This window comes from Macaca nemestrina, chromosome 2 (assembly GCF_043159975.1).
Source record: "Macaca nemestrina isolate mMacNem1 chromosome 2, mMacNem.hap1, whole genome shotgun sequence".
NCBI classification, from domain to species: Eukaryota; Metazoa; Chordata; class Mammalia; order Primates; family Cercopithecidae; genus Macaca; species Macaca nemestrina.
The window spans coordinates 121,410,031-121,426,591 of NC_092126.1; the positions used below are offsets into that span (position 1 = coordinate 121,410,031).

The window sequence follows — 16,561 nt, forward strand, 5'->3', positions numbered from 1 at the left end:
CCCATAAAACAAAACAAAATTTTTTTTATTTCTTTGATATTTCTTTGAATAGTTAGCTTTTCTAAAATGATTCATTTACTGAAATACATTATATAGGCATCTCTGCTGAATTATGTCAGCAGAGAACAGTAAACTATCGGTATAACTTAATTTTTATTACTTCATTTGAATAAATACCTTTTCATAAATCTTTTATTTTAACAAATAGCCTTGATCTAAAGAGGATTGCTTTGATTATTTCTTCTGAGCCCTTTTTATAAAAAGATCTAGGCTTTTAAAATAAGGTGAAAATAAAAGGCAGATTGCCTGCCTGCCCCTAGTTTTCTGCATTAACGTGATTGCTCCGTCATAGTTCCAGTTCTCTTAGTTCCCCTTCCAGATTCAAGTTTTTATTCAAGCTTGGTCATAGGAGTAATGTTATCATCTTTAAATTTGGTCATGGAATGTGTTACACTGCCCAGCTCAGGGAAATGCTGCTCAGTTTGGGCTTGGATGGTAACGTTTATTTTCCTTGGCAGAGAAGCTGATCGTCGAAGGGCATCTAACCAAAGCAGTAGAAGAAACAAAGCTTTCAAAAGGTTTGTTTTCTGATTCTTCTGTGTTTTTTGACAGTTCTTTTGGATAATGAAGGTTAGTATATATTTTCAGGGTTATAGTATTTTAACCATCCGTTTACTTCTTATAGCTCACAAAATAGCAAGCCAGTAAGAGTATCAGATAATATATAAAATAATTAGACTTCTGTTTTAAGAAAGGTATTTTAACTGGAATGTGTCTTTTTAAGTGGATGTATATTTATGTTTTTTTGAATGTTAGTACTTGGTATAGGTTTTTTTAGGTATTAAAGATTTGTTGCAATCTCTCTAACTCCCAGCATTAATTTCAGCTTTGATCTCAAATTTAAAAAAAAAAAAACACAACGTAAATCTTTTGTGATACAACTTAAGTGAAACATGCTTGCAGTTCTTTTTTGGGAGTTGCTGTACCTTTAAAATCTCTTATGATGTTTAATTCCTTAATTTTTGGCATCTCAGTTTGATTTAAACAAAAGTAATGACTTTTGTGAATGTAGAATCTTCTTATATTTTATAATGAGTAGTCCAGTAATGGCCCAAAGTAGTTTATTGTGTTAATTCTGTTACACTTGTCAGAGAAGAAAAGTGAATTTTAAAGCACCATATTGTCAAGTCACTTTTATACACAGGGAAATTAGGCAAATAAATTTGGTGGCATGTGTTTATCATAGTAGAACTTTCATTAGACTATTCTAGTATAAAATTTAAAACTAGATTCACAGTCTTGGCCAATTAAAACATTGGGTTATAAAAGTTTGAGATACTTAATTTTAGTACATTCTATTTTATTAAAGTAACTGGATTCATTTGGCTTTTTTAACTACTTAAGAGAATGGTGTTATTTCAGATATCTCGTGGTTTCCATTCTGAATTTTGTGCACAGCAAATGCCATATTTGGGGAAAAAATGCATAGAATATGCATCATAAATATTGTTCTGGCAAACAGGCATTGAGTTTCAGAACAGTGAACTATTTTTAGTACATATGGCAATTTTTTTTACCTTATTAAAGTGAGATGAGAACAGACCTTAAAATAGCTTTTACCTCACCATCCAAATACCTATTCAGATTAGTTGGTTGAATAGCCAGCACTTTGAAGTAGAGCCTTAGGAAAAAAAAAAATGAATGCTGCTTTAATTAAAATGTCTTGCTGTCTTAGCGCTTATATTTAATGCATTCTAAATTAGAAAATATGTTCTTGAAATTATGTTGTGTCATTATTGGAAAAGTTTTGTGCATTACTGATTTCCCTTTTTAATTTATTGTTTTTATCTTATTGATACATAATAGATGTGCATATTTTCAGGATATGTTTTATAGTCTGATACATTCGTTTAATGTATCAAGATCAAATCAGAGTAATTAGAATATCATCACTTTAAATATTTATCTTTGTATGATTTCCTTGTAAACCTGGCTGTAAACTGTTTATTGGAAGTTTTAAAGAACATGCCTTTTGATCCAGCAGTTCCACTTTTGGGTTTTTAATCTTTTGTTGTTGTTGTTGTTGAGATGGAGTTTCGCTCTTGTTGCCCAGGCTGGAGTGCAGTGGCACAATCTCAGCTCACTATAACCTCCACCTTCTGGGTTCAAGTGATTCTCCTGCCTCAGCCTCCTGAGTAGCTGGAATTATAGGCGCATGCCACCATGCCTGGCTAATTTTGTATTTGTAGTAGAGAATGAGGTTTCACCATGTTGGCCAGGCTGGTCTCAAACTCCTGACCTCAGGTGATCCACCCGTCTTGGTCTCCCAAAGTGCTGGGAATACAGGCGTAAGCCACCATGTCCGGCCTGGGTTTTTAATCTTAAGGAACAAATTGGACTAATGAGCAAGAATGCTTGTTTCAGTGTTGTTTAAAAGCAACAAGAGGAAAGCATTAGGGTCCATTAATAAGGGTATTTATTAAATAAATTATGGCAAATAAGTTCATGTAAATGAATAGAATATATTCTTTAAGGATGATAATACAAATAAAAGTTTTATATACTCAGGGATTTTTCTATCAGTAGCGAACATTTTACTAGCACCTTTCACAGTTAATATGCAAAGATATGCTAATCCTTGTAACAAACTAGATGGCTGAAATAAGTTACGTTTTAAATCGCACTATAAAGTGTTTTATTTTGGATTTGGCTAAATTATCTTTAATTGGTGATGTTTTTGGTGGAATTTTCTTGTTTGGATTGAAAATATCAATTGCCATAAATGAACAATTACCAATGAAAATATCAATTGCCATAAATGAACAATTACCAACTGTTACCAGTCTTACCTCTTCTCTTACTTCTAGAAGATGTATCACCTAATGCAAAATGTACTTTCTGTTTAATCTCTAACTCAACTTGGAGTCATTACATGTCTATATATAGCTTTGGAGGTAGAAGTAGAAAGAATAGTGTAGATAATTCTACCACTAACTAGCTATACGCCCTCAGGCAACTTCAGTTCTTTAAACCTCAGTTTCCTCACTTGTAAAGTGAGATTGACAAAATGTGAGCCACCACTCATGGCCTTGTGTTTCATTCTTGAATAGATTTGATTTGCCTCTATGTAATTATAGTATCAGGACACAACATTGAGGATCCATGACTTGACTTGCTAAAAACTTGCTTTCTGGCCAACCTCGGTGACTCACACCTGTAATCCCAGCACTTTGGGAGGCCAAGATAAGAGGATCACTTGATCCCAGGAGTTCGAGACCAGCCTGGGCAACGTAGCAAGACACTGTCTCTTAAAACACACACACACACACACACACACACACACACACACACACACACACAGACACACACTTGCTTTCTTTCTTTTTTTTGTGGAGATGGAGTCTTGCTCTGTCGCCCAGGCTGCTGGAGTGCAGTGGCGCAATCTCGGCTCACTGCAAGTTCTGCCTCCAGGGTTCACGCCATTCTCCTGCCTCAGCCTCCCTAGTAGCTGGGACTACAGGTACCCGCCACCATGCCTGGCTAATTTTTTGTAGTTTTAGTAGAGACGGGGTTTCACTGTGTTATCCAGGATGGTCTTGATCTCCTGACCTTGTGATCCACCTGCCTCGGCCTCCCAACGTGCCGGGATTACCAAACTTGCTTTCTTAATCAGAGTAGATATATGCTTTCAATCATCCTTTAAAAATATATATATATATATATGTATACATATATATACACACACTATATACTAGGCACTATTCTATGCACTGGGAATATAGCAGTTAATGAAACAGACATTCCAGCCTGGGCAACATAGGGAGACCCTATCTCTTCAAAAAAATAAAATAAAAAATTAGCCAGATGTGGTGGTGCACACCTGTGGTCTCAGCTACTCAGCAGGCTCAGGTGGGAGGATGGCTTGAGCCCAGGAAGCTAAGGCTGCAGTGAGCTGCAGTTGTGCCACTGCACTCCAGCCTGGGCAACAGAGCAAGACCCTGTCTCAAAAAACAAAAAAAGAAAGAAAAGGAAAAAAAAAACAGGCAATCTCTGCTATCAGGTAGTTACATTCCAATGATATCTTGATGGAAAATTTGGCCCTACCTTTAAGGCAACTTTACCTTCCCAGCTAATACTCTAAATATAGAATAAGAGTTCTTCTAGACTAGAAGAATACTTTTGAAAATATACTTCTTATTTACCTAATATTTTGATCCTAAAATTGCCAAAAATATTAAAATCGGGGAGAGCTGTTTTCCTTTTTATTCCTCCAGAGTGGTTCCTTTTGTAACCATATATGGACATTAGATGTATTAGCCTCTTTGATTTGAGAATGTAAGTTTGTGATCAAAACTAGAACATTCAGAAATTTCTGATTTTAGCATACTATGAATGCAGCAGCGGTCACAGATTAGATTCCCATGGGCCTCCATGGCCAGTGACTTCACTTCTAATCTAAGTTCCCTGTCGCTAAGCAGTTGACCTTTGACTACAAATGGCAGGGAGAAAAGAAGCAAAGACTTCTTGAAATTCATCACCCATTTCACAAGTTAAGCCACAAATTCTAGGGATATTGTTATATGGAATAGCCATAACAAGTTATATTTTAATGATGTATTAAATATTTTGACAGTAATGGTTTTAGATGTGTTTCTAATTTCTTTCAAAATAGAAAATATATTTTAATTTCCTTGATTATAAAACAATATATATATTTCTACAAATTTTTCAAACAACGTATGACTATGTGAAGGTAAAAAGTAAATGTGTCCACCATGTCCCTATCTCCAGAAATAACTAATGATATCTCTATTGTAGATCCTTCCAGACCTTGAATAAATATATGCAGTTAAAAATTCATAGATAAATGTATAACTATTTTTAATCTACATGGGGTCACATTATACATACTGCTCTTTATTAGGCTTTTTACTTAGTAGTAAATATATCTTGAATAGTTTTCATTCCATAATATATGTATATTTCATTTTCCTATAACAAACAATACTTCAGTGAGCTTTATGTAGCCCATATGTGCTGTGTTATTTCCTTTAGGAAAAGTATTAGAAGTGGGCATGCACATACAAACAGTGAAATCAGGTGTGTAACATTATAAAAATATATGCTTTTTAAATTTATAATCTCACTAAGGAAAGAAGATATGTACACATACACAGAATAATACAAAATAGAGTATGATTAATTGAGGAAACAAAAGACGCAGAGAAGATACAATTAAAAGGAGCACCATGGTGGAGAAATGAAGACTTCCTTAGAGTTGATGGGACTTAAACTGTATATTACAGAATGAATAGGCCAAATAGAGAAAATGGCTGTTTTGAGATTAGGGAAATATTGAATCAAACAAATAATTGCAGGACATAATGCAGGCATGTACCAGCCCTATAAAGAAGCTAGCATGACCAGAGCAGAGCTCCTGTGGGAAATAATGTGGGGACCAGATTACGGCTAAATTCTGCTGTGTAAAGCTTGACTGAAGCCTTGTGGAGAATGGGGAGATAGGATTCCCTATAGGATTTTATTCAGAGAAATGACATTCTCGCCGGGCGCGGTGGCTCAAGCCTGTAGTCCCAGCACTTTGGGAGGCCGAGACGGGCGGATCACGAGGTCCAGGAGATCGAGACCATCCTGGCTAACACGGTGAAACCCCGTCTCTACTAAAAAATACAAAAAACTAGCCGGGCAAGTTGGCGGGCGCCTGTAGTCCCAGCTACTTGGGAGGCTGAGGCAGGAGAATGGCTTAAACCCGGGAGGCGGAGCTTGCAGTGAGCTGAGATCTGGCCACTGCACTCCAGCCTGGGTGACAGAGCGAGACTCCATCTCAAAAAAAAAAAAAAAAAAAGAAATGACATTCTCTGCAAATGCTACCCTAAAGAATGCCATAGGCCAGGTGTGGTGGTTCACACCTGTAATTCTAGCACTTGGGAGACTGAGGTGGAAGGATTACTTGAGCCCAGGAGTTCAAGACTAGCGTGGGCAACGTAGTGACACCCCCTCTAAAAAAGAAAAAAAAAAGGAATCCTATATCACATAGATATACAGATGTGCCATTACAGATGAGAATCTGGGGCCTAATTAATTGCCAGTCATCTTTGATATACTGTTGGGCCTATAGTAAGGATTTCTGAGGACAATTCTTTGAAAATTAGGCCTAAGATGTCTTCATTGGACCAGGCAGAAGACCTCTTATAAATAATTTCAAAACTTTTTTTCTTTCTTTATTTTTTAAATTTTATTTATTTATTTATTTATTTTGAGACAGAGTCTCGCTCTGTCACCCAGGCTGGATTGCAGTGGCGCAATCTCGGGTCACTGCAACCTCCACCTCCCAGGTTCAAGCAATTCTCTACCTCAGCTTCCTGAGCAGCTGGGATTACAGGTGCCCAGGACCACGCCCAGCTAATTTTTTGTGTTTTTGGTAGAGATGGGGTTTTACTATCTTGGCCATGCTGGTCTTGAACTCCTGACCTCATGATCCATCCGCCTTGGCCTCCCAAAGTGCTGGGATTACAGGCATGAGCCACCGCGCCCGGCCCAAAACTTTTTAAAAAGTTTTTTCTTGGCCAGGGGCAATGGCTGATGCCTATAATTCTAGTGCTTTGGGAGGCTGAGATGGGAGGATTAGTTTAGCCCAGGAGTTTGAGACCAGCCTAGGCAACATAGCAAGACCTCATCTCTACTAAAAATATTAAAAAGATAGCTGGGTATAGTGGCATGGTCCTGAAGTCCCACCTGCTCGGGAGATTGAGGCAGGAGGATCCTTTGAGCCCAGGAGGTCAAGGTTATAGTGAGCTGTTTGTCCCACTGCCCTCCAGCCTGGACAACAGAGCAAGACCCTGTCTCCAAAAAGAAAAAATTTTTTCTTACTGTGATTCAGGGACAGTTATCTTTAGAAATAAAAGACTGTTAATTTTCTTATTTTAAATGGCACTTTTTTTATAAGAACTAATCTTTTTTTTTTAAAGGTTTTATTTGAGTAAAATCTTACTAAGGCAGCCTTCTTACTCGTGTTTTTATGTAACAGAGCCTTTTCCTTTAATCATCTTTATACAGTGTCCACATTGTCTTGGGAATTGTACTATATTTGTTGCAGTTCTTTGAATACTTTAGCAAAGCTTGCTTCGTTTTTGTTTCCAGTTGGCAAGTGGACAACCTTGAACAAAAGCCCCAGCCCTCAGCAAAGCAGACATCATCCACATTATAATTTAATATGAGCTACGTGTAATAACCAGTATTCCGTTTTGGACAAGGGTGGTGAAGAAGTAAGAGATTCAGTGACCTGACCTCTTTTAAAAGTACTTTGCATACCTGTAGATTTTGAGCATTCATAGCCTGAAGCAGTTTTATTGATATAAGATATTTAACTGTAATAAGATTTTACTTTTATTTTTTTCTTGGTAGAAAATCAGACAAGAGCGAAAGAATCTGATTTATCAGATACTCTGAGTCCAAGCAAGGAAAAAAGCAGTGACGACACTACAGGTGAGTTTTAACCTCATGTTTACAGACCTGCAGCTGTTAATGGCAGTTTAGGTGTATAGGTTAATGTGAGTGGAGATTTCAAAGTTTACGTTTGGCGGAAAAAAAAAAAAAACACTTCCATTTATCAAGTCATCCCCTTTGAATGTTGGATATTTTGTTAAAACTACTTTCAACTACCCAAATATAATAGCTGTGTCAATTCCGGTTGTTTATTTTGATAACAATAGCTTGCTGATAGATCTGAATACTGTCTGTAATTATATACTTATTTTTTTCCTCTCTGTAGACGCCCAAATGGATGAACAAGACCTAAATGAGCCTCTTGCCAAAGTGTCCCTTTTAAAAGGTACTTTAATATGTTTTTATTACATCGTAAACCAGGGTATCAAATCACCCTTTGCCATAAAATCTGTTCTAGATATTATGTGAAGTTTTCATTTTTAGTTGAGAGATTAAGATGGGTTCTGTAAAGTAGCAGGAACTAAAAATTTGAAGTTTTGGTGTTTATACCCAATATTTCAAACAATGTCGAATAATTTGGATCAGTCCAGATTATAAGGGACAAAGTGTTAAGTGATAGAATATGAAATGCAGCTGTGTTTTTTGTTTACCCTTGTATCTCTAATACGAATTTATTAGCACTTTTAACATAATTAGAATAAGGTGAAAATCTTAACTCTCTTGAAAGACTCACCAGTTTGCTCTGTTATCATATGGTAGCAGTTGTAAATTTCCTTATTTTCTGGTGTTCTTCATCTTCTAGTAAATATCCCCAGGTTCTTATGACACTCTTCTAGAAATTTTGGGCTAAGAAATTTTAGATAGATGGCCAGGCGTGGTGGCTCACACCTGTAATCCCAGCACTTTGGGAGGCCGAGGCAGGCGGATCACCTGAGGTCAGGAGTTCGAGACGAGCCTGAGCAACATGGAGAAACCCTGTCTCTACTAAAAATACCGGATTAGCCAGCCATGGTGGTGCATGCCTGTAATCTCAGCTCCTAGGGAGACTGAGGCAGGAGAATCGTTTGAACGCAGGAGGCAGAAGTTGCGATGAGCCGAGGTCATGCCATTGCACTCCAGCCTGGGCAATAAGAGCAAAACTCTGTCTCAAAAAAAAAAAAAAAAGAAAGAAAGATATTTTAGATGTTGATAAGATAAGCAATGCATGAACTCTTTGTCTCACCTCTAAATAGGAAGTACATTTATTTCTTGATATTTACTTGTTTAGAATAAAGTGGGTAGAAAATAAATCAGCATTTATAAAAATGTTTTTAAAATAAAGTTCCTTGGGGATGGTTTACTGGAAAATTGTCAACATTTAGTCTCTTTTATGTTACCTTATTGTACACAAGAAAAATTGACATATCTTGTAAGTTCAGCCCAATGGGTTAATTAAAAATGTTGGTAGTGGTGTGCTAATACGAGGCAGCTCTCTGGGATCAAAGTGACAGTAGCAGCCTGTGGAAATTTCTCTTTGTGGAAGTGCCTATTTTTCTGGCTGGACTAATAGGGAATCTTCTTGTCCAGTCCCCGAACTTTGGGATTATATAAGGAAGGAGCACTCTTACTGATTTGTACTCTTCTTAGGTGATCTTTGGTGTTGATAAGGCATGCCTTTTTTCTAATGTCATAATAAAAAATATAAGTTAATGTTGGTATGGTCCAGAACTCTCATCTCAAAAATGCAATACCATTATTGTGTAAAATGTAGTTACTGATACTGAAAGAATGCCCTACCCTATGGGCCTTTATGGGAACGTGGAGGAAAAAGAAGGGAGGTAAATGAGTAATGAACACACCCAAACAAAAGTAGCCCTCTTTATGGTCTTTTGCACTACAGAACTCTCCCAGAAATCTTTTTTTCTTTTTTTTTCTTTTTTTTATTTTTATAGGTACATAGTAGGTGTATATATTTATGGGGTACATGAGATATTTTGGTACAGCCATTCAGTGTTCCCAGAAATCTTTTCAATAGCCAAGTTAAGACTGACTATAGTGTTTATGATTGTGTTAATTATATTCAACTATTATTAGTGCCTTTGTGATTTTTGTCAGTCTGTTTTAGATTTGATTTTTATCCCATTGCCTACCACAATGCAGGTATTCAGTAAAACTCAGATATTGATGAATTAATTGATAATGGACTTCTTACATTAAAATCATAAAGCCACAAGAGCATTAGGAAAGTAACACTAGCCGCAAAGCTAAGAGCCAAAGAACTCTGGGTTCAATCATAGGTTTGCCATTTATTTGTAATGTGTCCTTGACAAATTGCTTAACCCCTCTGTGGTTCAGGGCTTTTTCATGTATTAGGCTGGCAAAAATCAACTTTATAGGATTATTGTGAAAATTGAATGAAAGAGTATGCATGGACCACACTTACCATGGTGTTGGGAACATAAAATGTTAACCACCATAATGAAGACACTGATCATGATGATGATGGTGATTGATAAAAGCAGTCCTATCTGTTGAAGGACTCTGAGTAACTCCATATTAATTGAATAAGATTGTGGAGTTTTAAAATTATTTCCCACGGTATTTAGGAAGAAGGATTTGTTTGTGATGGATTTTTTCTACTTAGTAATGCATTTATTTGTTTGTCACTTGCCAGATAATCAGGAAAAAAATATTTTTAATCCATGAGTACCACCAAACAGTATCTATAAAAGTACTCACCATATAGCCTGGGAAGTCAGACTCAAGGAAGGGGGGAAGATGTAGGAAGAAGACTGGAAAATACAAGATGCATGTGGAGTGGGGGGCCTGTGTGCAGATGCTGTTAGTAATTGCTTCAGGTGCCATTGATGAAGATGGGTCAGAGTTTCCCTAATCTTGCTTTACGTTAAGGTAAAAGAACTTCTAAAACTTTTCTTTACATTTCTGTATGATTGCCAACTTTTTTGTTAATGAAGTAGGATCTTTATAAATACCTGCTGAAAGATTTTGTGGCTTGATTTTATTTTTATGAATTTTTTTACTTATTTTATTTTGTTTTGTTTTTAGAAACGGGATCTTGCTAAGTTGCTCAGGTTGGTCTTGTACTTCTGAGCTCAAGCGTTCCTCTCACCTCAGCCTCCCATCTCAGCCTCCCAAGTAGCTGGGACTACAGGCATGCACCACCCTACCCGACTTGTTTACTCTTTCACTTTGTTTCTTTCTCTCTCAGCTTGATTTTAAGAACAGACTGTTAAGTCAGTGATTGGATGTAAAGAAAAATCACCTAGGTAGAAGGAGGCATATTTTAGAAGCGTCTCCATGAGATAATTATCATAGCTCTTTATGGTCATTATTTTTCTTTTGTAAAGTTTCTCTTGTAAGAGTTTTACAGATTCTTAAAAATGATGTATCAGTGGTACTTTTTAGAAACATTTATGTTATGCTTGATTATGTGTGGTTATGGTTTGTATCTGTATAATTAGGTTCAATAGACTGACATAATTTTCTCTTAAAAGTATAAATTACTAGAGCACAGTGTTGACCTTTAGAGCTATATAAAGAGGCTACATATAAGTAGCCTCTTTATTTTCCTCATTCAAACTCTGTGCCTGACATCCTGAACCATTATTTTCAAGTTTTTTTTCCCCCTTTTTACAAAATAGCCAATCTTTTTATTTAGAATTATTGTGTATGACTTGTCACATTAGTCAGCTAGGACAAGGAAAATAATAATAAACATTCATTGTGAGATAAAATGATGATAGCAGTAGTACCTTTTCCCTGATATAGTAATCATTTCTATCTATGTTACTTTTAAATGAGAAATAAGTTCATCAAGCCATGTTTTCTGTATGCTTGAAACCATCTCTCATGAAACATTTTTTAAAAATTGGAATTCACTTCAAATCATGTCTGTTGCAAATTTGCTGTATTTGGGGAACGTTGCCAGGGACTGCAGTGGTTTTAAAGTCTAATAAGACTGTCGGGCCGGACATGGTGGCTCATGCCTGTATTCCCAACACTTTGGGAGGCTGAGGCAGCCTGATCACTTGAGCCCAGGAGTTTGAGGCCAGCCTGGGCAACATGGCAAAACCCCATCTCTACAAAAATTAGCCAGGCATGGTGGTGCATGCCTATAGTCTCAGCCACTCAGAAGGCTGAGGTGGGAGGATCACTTGAGCCCAGAAGGCAGAGGTTGCAGTCAGCCCAGATCGTGCCACTACACTCTAGCCTCAGTGACAGAGCAAGACTCTCAAAAACAAAAGCAAAAATCTGTCCTTGGGATTTAAGGAATTTTAAGTCAAATGAGTGATAGTACATTTTTTAAAACTTTGTATTTTCCTTATGCCTCAACTTCCCCACAAACAGGCTGTGAACACTCTGCCCTGGCAACCAGATGCACCAGTATGATAAGGCTGGTCCCTGCCACAAGTTCCCTTCATATCCTTCCCTGACAGTGGCCTGGTGAAATTTAACAAAATCACCTCATCCTTTTTGTTTGTGTATCCTGACCCCCAATACAAGCATTTGCCTACAGGTCCTCGCTCTATCAATTATACCTGTTTGGCTGAGCCCATTCTTTGCCCTCCTCCCTTATGGTTCCCTGCATAGTGTACCTTGCCTTCCTCTCTAGGACCTTTGAGTATAATAAATCCTTTAATTTCATTTGCCTCTCCAAGTATAATTCCCACAGCTATACTGGAGTGATCCTCGAGGACCCCACAGGGAAACTTACTCCCTCCCGCATTTACCACACAGAGAGGTATAGATGATAAGCTAATTATTGGTGGTTGTTGCCATCAGGAGTCAAAGAAAAGAGAATGTCCAGGGTTTTTTTGTTTGTTTGTTTGTTTGTTTGTTTGTTTTGGAGGATGGGGAAGAAAGGCATTTTGAGTTTCATGGGACAAGAGTCATTTGAGATGACTGTATAAATAGTGTGTCTTACCTTGTATATTCAGTGATTAAAAAAAAAAAAAAAAAAAAAGCAAAGCTAAACCTAAATCTGATCAAGACTCTCACTTCAATTGCCAATTTGCAGGACATACAAAGAACTAGGGACGTATCCTGAATGATGTGATGGGGATACAACCAGCAAAATCCAGAATGTGGAAGATTCTACAGGACACACAACCCAGTTTCTTTAGTAATTAAATTAGAAGGGGAAAAAAAGGAAAGGGGATGGGGGAAATCCTATAAATTAAAAGAGATTTAAGAGATAAGTCGGCCGGGCGTGGTGGTGGCTCACCCCTGTAATCCTAGCATTTTGAGAGGCCAAGGTGGGCGGATCACTTGAGGTCAGGAGTTTGAAACCAGCTTGGCCATCATGATGAAACCCTGTCTCTACAAACAATATTAAAAAGTTAGCTGGAATCCCAGCACTTTGGGAGGCCGAGGCGGGCGGATCACAAGGTCAGGAGATCGAGACCACGGTGAAACCCCGTCTCTACTAAAAATACAAAAATTTAGCCGGGCGCGGTTGTGGGCGCCTGTAGTCCCAGCTACTCGGGAGGCTGAGGCAGGAGAATGGCGTGAACCCGGGAGGCGGAGCTTGCAGTGAGCCGAGATCGCGCCACTGCACTCCAGCCTGGGCGACAAAGCGAGACTCCGTCTCAAAAAAAAAAAAAAAAAAAAAAAAAAAAAAAAGTTAGCTGGGCATGGTGTCGCACACCTGTAATCCCAGCTACTTGGGAGGCTGAGGCAGGAAAATTGCTTGAACCCGAGAGGCAGAGGTTGCAGTGAGCCGACATCATGCCACCACACTCCAGCCTGGGTGACACAGTGAGACTCCATCTCAAAAAAAAAAAAAGAAAAAAGAAAAAGAGATGTCAACTAAATACAATGTATGAACCTTGTATGAATCTTCATTCGAACAATTTAACTGTAAAATAAATTTGGGACAATGGAAAATTTTAATACTGACTGGATATCAAACAATTAAGAAATTGCTCATTTTTTTCCAGTGTGATCATAGTATTATAGATATTCTTTCTTTTTGGTCTTGTCTTAAAGATTTTTTAGATTTTTTTATATTTACATCTATAAAATATTTTTAAATGGGTAGGATTACAAGAAGAGTAGATAAAAATACCTTAGAAAAAGGAAATATTAAAAATCACAAGCTAGATCATATGGGTTTGGTTTGAGGATTGATAGGTATAATTAAAGTTTGTTCACATAATCCTTTGAGTGTTTTATAAGATAGAGTGATCATTATAACAATTCAGTGGCTTCTGAGCACAGCAATGATATGATCAGATCTGTATTTTGGGGAGGTTTATTGAATGAACTGAAGTAGATAGAGGCTACAAGTAAGGCAGTCAAGAGGCTTAATCATTTGAGAGTCTGAACTAGGATAATTACTGTGGCAGTTTCAGGTAAGAAAACTCACTTGGGGCCCTGTTATTCTTATCTTTTATCTCTCCCTTGGTAATCTTATCTAGAATCCATTGGCCTGAGACACTAAATATGGGAGAGAGATGGAAGTCAGCTATAACCCCAGCGTTTGACCCTGACTGAGTGAAAATTAAGAAATACTTATTTCTGGAAGAAAAGGTGTCCTGGTGGTGGCTGTGATGGTTTTAATTTGGCACATGCTAAACAGGAAGAGTGACCATGGGTTTGCCTGGGACCATTTATGCCTATTGTCCCAGCATAATTATCAAAAGTGCTCTCTCTCATATTCAAAGCTGTCCCAGTTTTATATGGTCACCCTAGGAACTGGAGATGCAGCTGGATGTGCAGAACAGAAACTAGAACCGACAAGTCATTTTCATTTATTTCTCAGATGTTTTATTGACCTGAGAGATATCTATAGGCTATAGACAGAGGTAGGAACCAGGTTTGGAAATTCTCTGCACAGGGGTGAACAGTGGTAGCAGAGGGACTTTCTAGTGAAAGAAAAGAACAATGGGGAAAGTAAAAGATCCGGCTGTTGAGAAGGAACCTGGCAGTTCAGAAAGAGTGGCAAAGGAGTAAGAATTGACAATAAGAGGCTGCTACCTTAGACTATTTGACATGGCCACACATATCCACAATGGAAAGATGATCTTCCTGCATTGTGAAGGTTGTTCTCATCAACCAAGCCTTCAATGACTAGACATTCTGAAGGTAAGAGTGATGGTGATGGAAAGAGGACACATCCACTTGCCAGGTCACTTCTATCAGTTGATGACATGCCATATGTTATGGCTAGATCAGCTTTCCACAAGCATGCACATGCAAAATAGAACTTGGGAAAAAAATCTTTGATTTGGCCTTTTACCAGGTGGATCAGTGTCAAAGTTTAGCTGAGCAAAGGTCAGAGTTTAAATTGAATCTTCAGTCACTCTTTTGAAGATATTTGGTGACACCAAATTTAATTTAGGATATGATGTAGGTAGGTAGTCTGTCAGTTCATTTATTGTGTGAATTTACAGGATTTAGCCTTAGTCTGAGAAAAAACTGGGCCCTGGCCTAGACTATTCACCAGGCAGTTCTAAAGATATACAATTTATGTTAAGGAAAAACAGATTCTGTTAATCTTTACAACTTACATTACTCCTAAATAACATTTATTTCCATGTGACTTGCATGTCTAAATAAAATGAATTTGGCTTAATAAGGCTTTCATTTATATTCATCTAAACACTTTTCCACCAGTATTCATCACAAGACTCCCCAAGGTTGTGAAACAGATTGATATAGAAACTCCATTTCTAGGACAAAAACGAGGCACCATGAGAATGGACCCAAGCCACAATAAACTAATAATGCATTTTCCCACACAACCATATAAAATACAATGAGCCCTTGATCAGCCTTTGCACAAAAAGAATTGCTCATTAAATCTTTGATTTTTTTAAAAAATGGTACTCGGTTTTCTAGAAAGAGGATCTGCACACTAACTATTCGATTAGTTTGAATATAGTCAGATTATTATGTCTGTGTTTATTAAGCTTAATTTGTAAAGATTTTTGGTCAGTGTCTCCACTTCTATGATCAAACACTGTGTTCAAGACCAGCCTGGGCAACACAGTGAGACCCTGACTCTACCAAAAAACTACAGATCTTAGCCAGGCACAGTGGTGCATGCCTGTAGTCCGAGCCATTCTTGAGGCTGAGGTGTGAGAATTGCTTGAGCCCAGGAGGTAGAGCCTGCAGTGAGCAGACATTGTGACACTGCGCTCCAGCCTGGCCAACAGCAGACCCCATCTTGAAACAAAAGAAAACAAAATGAAGAATCAGTTGCAGACATGATAGCCTTTATGCTTAAATACCTCAGTATACATTTCTTATTTATCTTATGTAATCACCATACAATTCTCAAAATTAAGAAATTAACATGGGTACATTACTATTCTCGAATCCAAATACCTGTTCACATTTTGACAGTTGTCTCAGTAATGTTCTTTATGACATGGCCCAGCATGGTAGCTCATACCTATAATCCTAGCACTTTGGGAGGCCGAGGATCTCTTAAGCCCAGAAGTTCGAGTTTATCTTCCAGGAGACATTGGCAATATCTGGAGACATTTTAGTTGTTGTGACCTGGGATGTGGGGCGGGGTAGAGGGGGGTACTGACTCTAGTGAATAGAGACCAGGAAAACTACTAAACATCCTACAATTCATAGGGTAGTCCCACAGCAGAGAATTTATTCAGCTCTGGTGCAACACAGCAAGACCCCATCTCTACAAAAAATTAAAAATTTTGCTGGGCATGGTGGCACATGCCTGTGGTCCCAGCTACTCAGGGAGGCTGAGGAAGGGGGATAGCTTGAGCCCAGGAGGTCAAGTTGTGACTGCAGTGAACTGTGATGGCACCACTGCACTCTAGCCTGGGCAACAGAGCAACACCCTGTCTCAAAAAAAGAGAAACCAGGATCTAAATGTTTGGTGTCCCCACAGCTACTGGTGTATAATTGCTTCTGGGCTCACTCAGTGGACAGACTTAAGAAGTGTGTGTGTGGCCGGGCGCGGTGGCTCAAGCCTGTAATCCCAGCACTTTGGGAGGCAGAGACGGGCGGATCACGAGTTCAGGAGATCGAGACCATCCTGGCTAACACGGTGAAACCCCGTCTCTACTAAAATACAAAAAAAATTAGCCGGGCGAGGTGGCGGGCGCCTGTACTCCCAGCTACT

General features: G+C 38.2%; 1 protein-coding gene across 34 annotated transcripts in view; it reads left to right on the top strand.

Moving 5' to 3' along the window:
* Positions 1-16,561, top strand: part of SLMA (sarcolemma associated protein) — a 180,010-nt gene that overhangs the window by 136,766 nt on the left and 26,683 nt on the right. For 33 of the 34 annotated variants that reach the window (XM_011743042.2, XM_011743026.2, XM_071091956.1 and 30 more), the window contains 3 exons: positions 519-578; positions 7,423-7,503; positions 7,790-7,849. In XM_011743042.2, the coding sequence (XP_011741344.1) occupies positions 519-578; positions 7,423-7,503; positions 7,790-7,849 (201 nt within the window). Of the gene's footprint in view, positions 1-518; positions 579-7,077; positions 7,284-7,422; positions 7,504-7,789; positions 7,850-16,561 lie in introns of those variants that run through there. The other variant, XM_011743157.3, reaches the window with a different exon arrangement.